We start from the raw sequence: 13,958 nt of genomic DNA, 5'->3' as shown, positions 1-13,958 counted from the left end.
TGGTGGTGATGGCCAACTGCAGAACTCGTTGGAGATGAAGAGGAGGTTGTGGTCGGAATCAAGAGAGGAGTAGGAGAAAATTGGGGATCTCTTGGTTAGGGCTCACCCCTTTTCTGGAAGAAGAGGACCGACATGATTAATGGTGGTGGTGATGGCCAACTGCGGAATTCGCCGGAGATGAAGATGAGACGACGACGACTCTAACGAGTGGCTCTGGTCAGAATCAAAAAAGAAGGAAATGGAGAAATTTGGGGATCTCTTGGATAGGGCTCGCTTCTTTTCTGGAAGAAGATGATAGATGAGATTAGTGGTGGTGGTGGTGGTGATGGCCGACTGTGGAACTCGCCAAAGATGGAGATGTATAGGCGACGACTGTGAAGAAGAAGAGGGAGTAAAGAGAAGGAAAAAAGTGAGAGATGAAGAAGAAGCCACATAAGATTAGATTAGTTTTCTATTTTTCGACCCAAAGAAAGCCACGTAAGGCGCTTATTAGGAATTTCGTCGATCCACGTCACAATTTCGATGTCGGAATTTTTTTCGGGACATAAATAAGAAAATATTAACACATTGGGTACTTCTATGCACTTATCTGAACGATAGGACATATTTGTTAAAATGCTAATACGTTGGGACATAAAATAATATTTAGCCTTAGTTTAAGTACATGTACATGATGCGAACACTACAGTTGATTAAATAAAATACATCTAACTTTTGAAGACTTATGTAGAACCATTGCTAATGAATATTGTGTTGACAACTTTGAATTACTTGGCCTGTGTCTTTAGTGGATCTGGAAATTTCTGTGTGACGTGAAGCATGACAAAAGAGAATGTGGTGACCCGAACTTGATTGAGAGCAGCGAGCTCTTCCTCAAATAGTATAAGGAGGCTTGTCTTCAGGCTAGTTTTAGCCGATATATTCTCTCTTGCGAGGGATAGTCGCTGGATTCCACCGCGCAAGGGGACCTATCGGTTCGAAGTGGATGTGTCGATTCACAATGGTGGTGGAATGGTAGGTGTGGGTTTCATTGTGAGAGATTGGCTAGGTTTTGTAAAAGAGGCGGTGGCTCGGCATTAGGGATGGCAATTATACCCGCGGGTACCCAACCCTAATGGGTGGGGATGGGGCCAATACTTTTGGGGTCGGGGCGGGGACGGGTATGAAAAATAAAACCGAGTCGGGTTTGGGGCGGGGGTGGATATATAGATCCCCACCCCGAACCCGCCCCGAATAATATATATTTAGTATATTTTAAATTATTTTTTATTATTTAAGAAATATATTAGTATTAATATTATATTAAAATTCAAATTTATGATATATAACATTTTTCTCATTCTTTATATAACACAATTCACCCACCATTTTTCATTCATTTTTCAATGTGGGACATTGTTTCTCTTCAACTCTCCCACATTTCTCATCCCTTTTTGTCCCACATTGAAAATATAAAGAATAGATGAGGAAAGTTGGCTTTATAAATAAGATTTCCTACACAAGACTTAACTTCATTAACTTTGCTATATTTTTTCTTTATTCTATAAGGAAAAAAAGCAAATTTTAATAAAAGTTTAAATAAATTTGAAATAAAAGTTAAGTTAAAATTATTGTAAATTTTAACTTTAATTTAAATTTAAATTTAAATTTTGCGGGTACCCGACGGGTATTCTTCCCCCATTGGATAATACCCGCCCCGACCCCGCCCCGATTTAAACGGGTATGGAGGCGGGGCCGGGGATGAATTTCTTAGGCGGGGATGGGGATGGGAAAGCAATACTCGGCCCCGCCTCGCCCCGTTGCCATCCCTACTCGGCATGTGGGCTGCACGAAAATGACCCTTATGGGAGGACTCCATGCGCTCTTGCTGGGTATTGGTTTCTGCATAGAAAATGATCTCTTGCCTTTGTTAGCTTATTCTGATTCATTGCTGGCTGTCCATGTTGTCTCAGACTCGACTAGAAGGACTGACTCACTCTGTGATGATTTATATGAGGCATTTGTGCATAAATGGGCTTCACAACTAATCTTCAAACCCTAGACTCAAATTGCCCATATATATGGATAGAATGGGCCTCTCATTTTAGATACAAATATTTCGTTGTAAAATTATTTTGATCAGATAAAAAAAATTGGGGGAAACTTACAAGTAATGGTAGTGGGTTTAGAAGGTCGTTAATGCTAATATGGCCATCACCATCAACAATATCACCACTGGGATGATACTCGGACTCTGGGTATGCCTCAGATATGAATCCTTTCCCAAACAAACTCAGAACTACGCCTCAAAACTTTCCAAAATTTTTAAAAACGGTTACACAGTCACTTATCGACAAAATAAACCACGCATGAACGAAACCGAAACACAAACGAAAAAGTTAACCTGATCGATCGGGAAAGACAGAAGCGGGAGCACCAGAGACGAAGCCCGGAGCTGGAAACGGCGGCTGTTGGGAAATCAGTTCCCCATCCAAACTTGGTAGAAGCAAGAAATAAGAATAAAACTAGACACAATTTAACAACACAAGAATTTAACGTGGAAACTCCAAATCCGGAGAAAAAACCACGACCCACTGAAAAATTACTATATGATAAATTTCTACAATCACACAGTATTTCTCACCCTCTCGACTCACAACCACTACACTCTTACAAGCCTTTGAAAACCTCTCACCCCTCTAAAACAAAGAGCAAGGAATTTCAAACTAGAAGTAATCACAAGACTAAAGGTAGTGATTGGTGCAATTGTATCAAAGACCTTGGAACTCCTTAAATAGCCTAAGGGTCTCCACCTACTTTGATAGCTCAACCAATGTGGGACAAAAATCCCCACTTTCATTTTTAACACAATTCCAACAATCTCCACCTTGTTAAAAATGAAAGAAAAAACACCATTGTCTTCACCGACAATCATGATTCTTATCACAAAGAACCATCATCCTCAAAAGAGAATAAACCTACTCCACCAAATGAGTAGAACACTTAGAATAAACCATTCTAAGAATTTTACTTCGGCACATGTCGAAAAAACCTTGCTGAAATTTTTGGTGCAACCTTCTAGCTTTTGGCCCTCCTAGAAGTCATCAGCCATCGACATACTTTTCACCACACACCTGCATCCATGCCAAAAAACCATGCACATGTGGTCCAACTAACATCATCACATCCTCTATCATGGCCATTGGACATGCCATAAGGATATTCATGTCCTCAAAGGACATCATCAAACACGATGTTAGCTGCTTGTTCGGAGCTTTCTGCCGAATCCGCTCCACCTTGACGAGCTCCACCTGGACAGTTTCGCTTCGTATGGCCGGGTTTTCCGCACCTCCAACAAACAACGCCCTTGGAGTCTTTCTTCCTCCCTCTGCTAAAGGCCACCATTGCTGAATTTTCCGATGAAGTACGTCCTTCACTCATCAGCCTTCTTTCTTCCAAAAGAAGTTTGCCCGTGACTTCAGCAAAGACCAGAGTTTCCTTCCCATAAACTAATATTGGCTTCATGTGTTCATAGGAACGTGGAAGAGACAAGATGAGTCTCAACGCCTTATCCTCATCTTCAATTTTTGCTCCAATACTCTCCAGTTCAGAGATAATGCCATTGAGAATACTCAAGTGATCTGAAATCTTCACACCTTCATCCATCCGTAAGGTATGAAATTGTTCCTTCAAATACAACCGATTCGAGATGCCTTTTGCTTGGTACAGAGCTTCCAGCTTTTCCCAAAGCTCCTTCGCACTCGAAATCCCATGTACATTTGCAAGTACATTCTTGGCCAAGCAGAGACGAATTGTGCTTGCCGCCTTCAGATCCAGATCCTCCCAATCTTCATCACTCATACCGGACTTGTTGTTTGCGTCATCATCTGCACCGGACTTTTTGACTGCACCCGGACTTCCTTTCAGGGCCTTGTGTAACCCAGATTGTATCAGCACATCCTTGACTTGCACTTGCCACAAGCCAAAATTTATTATTCCATCGAATTTCTCCACGTCGAACTTCATTTGGACTTGAAGTTGACTCGACGTACCGCTTCTCCACCAAAATGAACAGCCGTCTCGCAAGAGACACCCCCGCCCGGATCTTTCTCAAGAAATCCTTTCTGATGTGGAAGATCAGACAATGCTGCAACCACAGAGCATACTTGGAATATCAAGAGACCTCAACCAGGCTCTGATACCAATTGTTGGGAAATCAGTTCCCCATCCAAACTTGGTAGAAGCAAGAAATAAGAATAAAACTAGACACAATTTAACAACACAAGAATTTAACGTGGAAACTCCAAATCCGGAGAAAAAAACCACGACCCACTGAAAAATTACTATATGATAAATTTCTACAATCACACAGTATTTCTCACCCTCTCGACTCACAACCACTACACTCTTACAAGCCTTTGAAAACCTCTCACCCCTCTAAAACAAAGAGCAAGGAATTTCAAACTAGAAGTAATCACAAGACTAAAGGTAGTGATTGGTGCAATTGTATCAAAGACCTTGGAACTCCTTAAATAGCCTAAGGGTCTCCACCTACTTTGATAGCTCAACCAATGTGGGACAAAAATCCCCACTTTCATTTTTAACACAATTCCAACAGCGGCGGCTACGGCGGCGAAATGGGGAAGTGAGAGCCGAATCAAATGAGGAATGAGGATTAGCTGTAAATAAAGAAGGGATTAATGGTGGCAGATTTGGGATTATGGTTATCATAATTGCAACACCAATAATCTGTGTTGGATTTCTTTGCTTGTTATGGTGGGAACATAATCGTTGCGAATTTTTGCAGCCGAAGTTCAAATTGAATGCAATTTAACCATTTCGGATTTCGGAATTTTATTTGGCTTTGGTCCTCGAAGAGTGTTGTTATTCCAAATAATCCATACATTTTCTTCTTTTATGTTACCACGATGAATAATCCATACATTTTACTAGTATGCCTATCCGCGATGATCGAAATTAATTACCACGAGAAGTGTTTAACATTAAAAAATTCAGAAAAACGTCACAATCATAAACCTGTATATGATACAGTTATTACATCTAATCTAATAAGCCTTCTACTACCTCTCTCTCTCTCTCTCTCTATAATATTTGAGTTCTTGTCTCCTCAAATATTCATTTTCTCTCTCATTCACGAGCAGCCAGCCATCATAGCTCAGCTCCAAACAAGCAGCCGTTTGTCTCCACTATTCACAACCAAATTTGGACCCTTTTCTTTTCCTGGTTTGATTTTCAAGAATCACAATTTCAAATACTGGGATTTCAATAATTTTTGTCTCTGCAAAGATTGTTGCTTGTTTCTCTCGTGGGAAAAGAAATAAAAAAAGGAGGTGATAGTTTTCTTGATTTCTGCTGAAGTTGAAGATGGAGAGAGATTTCATGGGTTTGTCTGTGAAGCAGGAGGTTCCTGATGAAATAATTGATGCTGGTAATTACTATATTTTCTTTAACTTTTTCTGTTCTTATGTTTTGCACATATGGATTCGGTTTTTATTCCTTGCTTGCTTGTATGTTTCTGATCAGAATTTATGAATCTAACTTGAAAAAGGAGAAACTTTATGTATTTGGTAAGTTTGAAATAAATTTTGCATATGGAGATTACTTTTGCTTTATATAATTTCATCTCTTTATTCCAAACAAACACAAGAGGGTACTTGGCAGTCCAAGAATTATTACTATTTTTTTCTTATATTTTGTAAAGCAATTATTTATTTATTTATAATTAAATTTTGGATGACATGCAACAACTGTCTACTGTACCTTAAATTAAATATTATTCTTTGTGTAATGATGTGTGATGTGGATTCTTCACGTTTCGTGAGAAATCATCAAAATGGGCATTAAATTTTTATTTAATTGTACAAGTCTTCCTTTTATTTTAATGTTTAAAATCTATGGGCTTATGCTAGAACAGTGCTCACAATTTTATATTCATATTCGGTGTTTCTTGTGTATTAGATTTATACAATGCTAACATGCACCTCGTGAGACCCTTCATTATTATATAGAAAATGTTAATTAAAGCAGAGCAATATATGTAAAATAATAAAATAAGTTGTGCTCTCCAAGAAGTCACCAGTCACCACCCCACATGCTGAAATATTTTATTTCTGCCCACCTCCAAAAGAGAGGAAATAAAATATAGCATGATGCCTGCAATAAAAATGAAAAATGTTTTAAAATTCCAAAATATAGGTCGTGTATTTAAACTGTTTTGACCATATGGGAAGGCAATATTCTTTATTTCTTATGCATTGATTAGTACAATAATATATGCATGAGATGCAGCATTGAGCCTTTTATTTTAAAAAAAAGTTTATGTTCACACCCCTTTTTACAGCTACGAGTTTGAATTATTTAAATTTAATTTATCTTGGATTCCTAGCTAGTAGTATTTGATTAGCATTAGAATATTAAGAGAACTGCAGTTTGTGATTTTTTATGCAGCTTTTTTGAAACTACACTTTACCAAATTAACTTATTAGTTGTTAATCATTAGGTAATTAAGTCCTTAAATAAGGTGGCTCTGAGCAGGAAAATCTATTGCTTCTGTGCTCATATTGATAGCTCTAATTAGCTTGATTTCATATTTTTTGATTGCATAGCTTCAGTGAGAAGCTTACCAATGCAGTGGTCATTCTCCAACAAGGGCTCTGCTCTTCCTCAGCTCTTGTCTTTTCAAGGTGCTCAAGAAGACAAACAACCCAAAACTGGTTTTAATTCTCTTGCATCATCTGGATTGGTTACCTTAACTACCGATGTTTTCGACTCCGATCACAGCCAGTTTCCTGCTTCACAGGTTGGCTATGGCCCCCTGTTTGATCTCTTTTATTGCTTTTCAAGAATTAGAAGACAGTTATGTAACTAACTGTATTGTTTCTCTCTGTCCAAATCCATGTTGTAATACATTTGATCGATTGATAGCCATAAATGTTTGAGTTTGTGATTCTGATTTGCAGAAAAGCCATGTTCCTGAGAAGCAAGGTGGGGTTCGTTATACGGTGACAACATACGGAGACACACACAATATACGTCGTGCAATCACCACTTCACCAGCCTCCTACGCTGCTCCTGTGGCCGGATTTCCAGTGGCGAATCCTCTACAAGCCAAGCCTTCTAACAGCGCTGCCGTTGGAACCACTGATTTTAGGTATATATTGGTTGGTGGGAATTAGTCATTGAAAAACCTCCCAAGTAAAGTAATCAAACTGTACCTCTTCTTGTGCAGGAACTCGTGCAAGATCTCGAACACGCCTGCTCAGCTAACCATCTTCTACAACGGCTCAGTATGCGTGTACGACGACATTTCTCCCGAGAAGGTATACACACCCCTTAACCATAACCGCATTTCCATTGGCTATAACTTTGTTCATCAATGGAATTAGGCTCAAGCTATTATGCTATTGGCTGGAAATGCACATTCAGTGGCTCCTAAGGCGACGCCTCCTGCAGTTCCCGTCCAGGCCGCCATGCCTAGATGTTCGGTTCCTGACAGGCTAACCATAAACCAGTCTTATGCAACCACACCTCGTCGTTCCAGCCCTGTCCCTATGACCCCTATTAGCGTCTCCCAGTGTGCTAATAAGCCATCTGGAGCTCGTATGTCACCTCCTATCAATGCTGAGCCTCTGAAAACAGTCATTCCTCTAGGATCTGCAAGCTTTCTATCATCAGGTACTTTCTTTCTCTTCTTCCCCTTCTGTGTTATCTTAGTTTTACAATCTTTGTAGACATTAATACCTTCTTCCTCGTGATGTTGTTTGTTTTCAGACACTGTGCCTCAGTTTCGCAAAAAATCTCTAGCCCGGTTCTTGGAGAAACGCAAGGAGAGGTAATTTCTAGTTCTTGATTAGTACTATACACATGCCTCATTTGAACTGAGATTGGCGAAATTCTTGTTCAACCAAATGTTAACTAACATCTTACTTGAAATCACCATGATTTTGTTATCACATGACTTAGAGGGTGTTTGGCTAAGCTTATTTTAAAGAGCTTATAAGCTCTTGGAGCTTATAAGATGTTTCAAGAGCTTATAAGATGTAATTTTTAAGAGCTTATAAGTTGTCAAAGTATTTGAATAATTGAGCTTATAAGCTAGAGAGAAAAAAAATTTGCTAGAGAGAAAATATTTTTTTACAGAGAGAAAATCGAAGAAAAATGAACATGAATGATATATGATGAAAATAATAAATTATAATTGAAAAATATTTGTAAAAAGATAGTTGCATATGAGATTATAAAAAAATAAGTTGGGTAGAGGAACTTATTTTTTTGGGAGCTTATAAGCTCTTGGAGTTTATAAGTTGTTTAGGAGCTTATTTTGCCAAATACTTTGAAGGAGCTTATAAGCTCCTAAACAGCTTATAAGCTGTTTTGAGGAGCTTATAAGCTCAGCCAAACACCCTCTAAGTCTACTAGTCCATTTTCATGATAGGAGACGCGCTTTCTTTGTGCATATGCCTTTGACATTAACTACAAAACTTCCATTCCTTTCCTATCGTCATTCCATACTGGACATAAAAGCACTCTTCTGCTTAGCTCAATGTTCAAAATCCGCAATTTTCTTTGGAAATGTAAACCGATTTAACAGCAAATCTGCATCAGTGTCTAAAAAGAGTTGCTCTTGACCATTGTAGGGTGATCAGTGCTTCACCTTATGGTGAGTGTCAATCTGGGGATTATAGCGCTGCCGGAGCAGGCGCGATGAGCTTGTCGTTGAACTCTTCAGGATCTTGTCCAGTTCCAGCTGCCAATTGAGAGGCTGGTTTTAGCAGAAGCTGCAAATAAGTTATAGAGATAATTAAGCTGCAATATAAAAATTTCCAGTTTCAGTTTGTGCTATACCTTTGTTTATTACGAATTAATTACTATATGTTTTGTTTTTTGTCTGTTAAGCATTGTTGTAGACTTGTAGTCCATTTTGAATTTGTTTCAAGAATGTAGTAGCCTTATAATCAGAATTACACTGTATAAATATTAATTTTCGTATCAAGAATTACAGTGTCATACTCGTTTTGAGTATGATAGGGATTTTGCAAAAATTAATACTATGATCTTCACAGATACCCAACCTCATATGTGTACACGTATGTGTACATTTGTATATAGCTGAAAACAAATTAAATAGTGACATAGTAGTAACCCCTCTTTTCGTCCACGATATCGTTTTCACTTTGTTGACGACACATATTTTAAAAAAATGGTGAATAGTAATTGATAATAATAAGTATTATTCTGAGTGGAGTTTGGATCTCATTATCATTGTGAGTAAAGTTTGTGAATCCTACTGCTATAAACGAAAGTGAAAATGATATTGTGTACGAACTAAAATGACAAAAGTGGAACAATATCGTGGACGGAGGGAGTATATTATATATGTTTATGACCACAACCAAAACAAATATATAACTAATAGCTTCACATTTAGCCTAGGGATGGCAATTCAGTCCGAACTCGTGAGTTAGCCTAAATTGACCGACAATCTAAAAGGGTTAAGGTTGAAATTTTCAGCCTGATAATATGTTTGCTCGATTATATTAATTTTTTCTTGTTATTTAGTTTTTCAACTTCATTACTTTGCTTCTGAGAGTTGATGTAATAAGAATTTTTCTCAAATGTTTCTAAAATGAATTTTTATTGAATATTTGAAATTATACTTAGTATTTCATTTTTATAAGTTTTAATATAAACTTAACATAAAATATTTAGATGTAAAAAATAAAAAGTAATAACCTAATGAAACAAGTATCAACACCTTTAATTAAAACGATAAAGAACGCTATGATTTTTTACGTGGTTCGATCAAATGATCTACGTTCACGGGAGGTCGCCGGAAAATTCCACTATTGTTGAAAGAGTTTACATTTACAAGTTTTCAACAAATAAACTCTAGCTTTAAAGGCTCATTCATTAGGTCAATTGGGCCCAAGCCTCATTATAATATTGCCTTAGTTTCGGAGCTGAACTGTCATATGTGAGCAGCACTGAGCTATCGGGGCGACTCAGCGGTGACATTAGTAGAGCTGACCAGTCAATGCTGACTTTGGTAGAGCTGATCAGTCAACGCTAACTTTGCAGAGTTGACCAGCAAACACTGACTTTGGAAGAGTTGACCAATCAACGTTGACTTTAGAAGAGTTGACCCGTCAAGAGTGACTTCAGCAGAGCTGACCCCGTCCAAGGTGACGCTCAACTGGGCTGTTGTTAAGGATGATCTCAACAGGATTGCCATCAAAGCTAGCGCATAATATTGTCCTCATCATAACCAGTTAACAAAAATGTACGTTTTTATCCCTCTAAGAGTTGCATATTAGTTGTTATGTAAATTGACACTGAAATATCATTTATTTATACATGTATTTATTTGTTATAAATATAAAATTATCATATATATATATATATATTAATTTTCGAGCCCGACTAGCTTGATATGTTAACCCGAACAAACTCAAAATATTTAGGGTTAGAGTAAAAAATTTATAGCTCAAAAAAGTTTCAACCTGAATAACCGCCAACTCGTATAACCCTTAATTTGATAAAATTGACCTAAAACTCAATAGATTGACTCGATTGACATCCATTATTTCACTTAATTCCTTGGATGCGCATCACATCACGATATACAATTAAGGAGATTGTGTTCTTACAAAAGTAAAAATAAAGGAGATAATTTAACACAAAAGTGACTAATACTGTTAGTGTTAAAATTTATTTAACTCTATTTTTATTGTTAATATATTTTATCTTCTTCATTAATTGTTATTATTTCTTGGGAATAATTTGTTGAAAACTGAAATAAATAGGCTGGAGATTAAATAGGAAAAAATCAAAGGAAGTCTTAGTGAAACTAATATTTTTTAAAAAGTGGTTGAAGGACTTGATCATCAAGTTTACTTTGGCACCAAATACTAACCATTATCCATGCTCGTCACCTCACGTTCTCAGCCTTCCATCCTTGATCTCCATATTTCAAGAAATCTATAAATGGGGAGGAAGGCCACTATATTCGGTACCAATTATCTAAAGCAAAAACACAAGTATCAAAGAGCAAGACTGTTGAGCTGTATTGCTTCAACATTCAAACCAACATTGAGTGGGAGATTCGTGAGACTAGAATTAGTTGATAGGGTTTGACAGTTAGTGACATGTATATTAACTTCGGTAAAGTTTAGTTGTTGCTAGTATCTATGATAAGATTACAAATGTTTTCTTTTCTTATTGGATCTAAGTAGATCATGTAATGAATTGTAAAAAGGAATTTTTTTTAGAGTTAATATATAAAACTATCCACTTTCATATTGTAAAGATAAAAATTGTCCACTAAGATAAAAATAATAAAAACTGTCCACTTTTTGATTGAAAAGACAAAAATACCCCTTACTTTAAAATTTAAAAAAATGGCCAGTCATTTTATCTCTTTCTCTCATCTCTCTCTCTTCACCTTCACGTCACTCTCTCTCTCTCTCTCTCTCCCTCTTCCTCTCCTTCTCGTCCTCGCCGCCGCTCCACAGTTGCCGCCCACCACCACCGCTACACTGCTGTTCTGAGACGGAGCAGCGTTGCTCCGCCACTGCTGACTCGCCGGGGAAGAAGACGCTCTTCTGGCTCGGCACCTTTGACTCCGCCGCGCCGCCTCCCCCGATCCGACGCTCCGCCTTCCCCGGTTCGACGCGCCGCCTCCCTGGTTCGACGCTCCCTCGGAAGCCTCCCCCTCCGTTCGCCTACATCAGCGCCTCCTCTGTACACCTGAATTCGAGTCCGCCCCACTCCTGAATTCCAATTCGCCTCGCCGGAGTCGTTGCAGCGGCTGGGCAGATTCGGTGTAGATCTGGCTGGGCAGATCCGGTTGAATTCTATATCAATCTCTGTCTCTCTCTCTTCCCCGGTCAAAGCAGATCCGGGCAGACCACCTTTCTTTCTTTCTCAAATTGAGGAGTAATTGGATGTTTTATATCCAATTCCATCGGATTTTAATACCTCAGGTTCGTCAACAAGGATTTATGCCCTCGTCTTCTTCGTAATTTCGTTTTCTGATCTCAACAATGCGATTATATCTCAGTTTTCTGGAAATTATATATGCCTCGGAAATTATTTATTTGTAAAAATTGGTTGTTTTGGGGTTGAATGCTGTGTAAACGAGGTAATAAAGTGCTGTAGAAGTCGATTTGTCTAGCCCTAGGTCGTGTTTGATATGTTGAAGCTTGATTCGATTCATTGTTAAAGCTACTATTTCTAAAAGTTTTTACATTTTATCTATGAGAAGCTCCCTTCTAGAATAAGGGTTTCCATTTTAGTTAGTGTATGCAACAACTAAGATATTTGATTTTATCTGCTGAGTTCTTTGTAGAGGTTTTTTGCAATACACTAATGATTTTTCTCTTTTTGTGGTTTTGAAAGTTTGCTCTTTTATCATTTCATGCTAGTAGTTGAGGCCAATTCATCTGATGGTTCTGTTCTCATTTTCACGTTTCATTTGTTTAAGAGCCACGATTTTGAGTGATGAAACCACTTCACATTTGATCTTTTTCGTTGGTTGCCCTGTTGTCATGACATTTCTTGTTAACAAACTGTTGCTATTTTGCGATTTTCAGCCACGGAATCCCGTGTGATTGAAGGAGTTTCTAGAGAAATCAGAGCTCAAAGTGAAGGATGAATTCACGTCCAAATGCTTCGAAGTCAATAGTTTGTTGTATTTTAACTGTAGATTGAATTGATTCCAATAATATTTTTGTTGTATTTTGATTGTTGATTTAGAGGAATTGATGTATTTTGATGGTAGATTGAGTTGTTGTATTTTAGTGTTGTACAACAATTTGATTGAGCTGTATAATTATTTTTTTAATGTTCTTAAATTCACAACCAAATTTATGAATTCACAGCAGCTTAATGTTTTTGAATTCACGATCACATCTATGAATTCACAACTTAATATTCTTGAATTCACAATCAGATCTATTAATTCACAACTAAAATTCGAATTCACAATCAAATTAAATTCTAGTTTTAGTCGTGAATTCAAACTTTAAAAACTCAAATTCACAACTACTTGAATTCACAACCAAAATAAATTCTAGTTGTGAATTAAATTCAGGTTGTGAATTCGACTGATTGTGAATTCACAACCAACATAAATCTGGTTGTGAATTCGTTTGTTGTGAATTCACAACCAAAAAATTCTAGTGGTGAATTAAATTTTGGTTGTGAATTCGACTGATTGTGAATTAAATTTTGGCTGTGAATTCGATTAGTTGTGAATTCACAAACAAAAAATTCTGGTTGTGAATTCGACTGGTTGTGAATTCTCAATTCACAACCAGTGTAAAATTCACAACCAAAAAATTTTGGTTGTGAATTCACACTGGTTGTGAATTGCGGGATTTTTTAAAGGGGTGATGTAAAGTGGACATTTTTTTAATTTTTAATGTGAAGGGTATTTTGGTAACAGTGGACATTTTTTAAGTTTTTTATTTTAGTGGACATTTTTTATCTTTACAATATGAAAGTGGCTATTTTAAAAATCCACTCTTTTTTTTATAGCAGATTCACAACTGCAATTAATTAACATGACAGTATAAAATCATTCCATTGTGTGCACTTTATTTTTTTGTTCTTTTAATGTTTTTCATAAGTAATTGTTAGATTCATTGTTTAAACAATTAGTCCAACATACTCTGTTTTGCTGGAGCAACAACTTTCATTTGGCATCAAGAGCTTGCACTTGATACACTAAGTGCTTGGTCCTATTTGTGTCCCCAATGGATGATAAATCCTGCTAGTGCGTTATGCTAAGTATTTGGTCACTTTATAATTGCTACTTTGTTTTGAACAAATGAGCAACAAGGTTTATAAAGATGATGCAATTTTATGACATCATTTTTTACGAGATTTGGCTGTAAAAGAGTTCATTGTGAAAGAGTATTTCAGTACGAGATTCAAATATATGATATTTCGACCAAATT

The 13,958-nt window shown here is 37.2% G+C and overlaps 1 protein-coding gene across 1 annotated transcript; it reads left to right on the top strand.

The window, feature by feature from the left end:
- Window positions 1-4,961: 4,961 nt before the first annotated feature.
- LOC131019618 (protein TIFY 6B-like) lies at window positions 4,962-9,021 on the top strand. The gene is made up of 7 exons (XM_057948210.1): window positions 4,962-5,428; window positions 6,606-6,799; window positions 6,960-7,150; window positions 7,229-7,319; window positions 7,386-7,674; window positions 7,771-7,831; window positions 8,637-9,021. The coding sequence occupies exons 1-7, from the start codon at window positions 5,365-5,367 to the stop codon at window positions 8,755-8,757; spliced, it is 1,011 nt and encodes a 336-aa protein (XP_057804193.1). The 5' UTR covers window positions 4,962-5,364; the 3' UTR covers window positions 8,758-9,021.
- Window positions 9,022-13,958: the final 4,937 nt, after the last annotated feature.

Source organism: Salvia miltiorrhiza, chromosome 4 (assembly GCF_028751815.1).
Source record: "Salvia miltiorrhiza cultivar Shanhuang (shh) chromosome 4, IMPLAD_Smil_shh, whole genome shotgun sequence".
Lineage (NCBI taxonomy): Eukaryota > Viridiplantae > Streptophyta > Magnoliopsida > Lamiales > Lamiaceae > Salvia > Salvia miltiorrhiza.
This window is presented reverse-complemented; position numbering and strand designations above follow the sequence as displayed.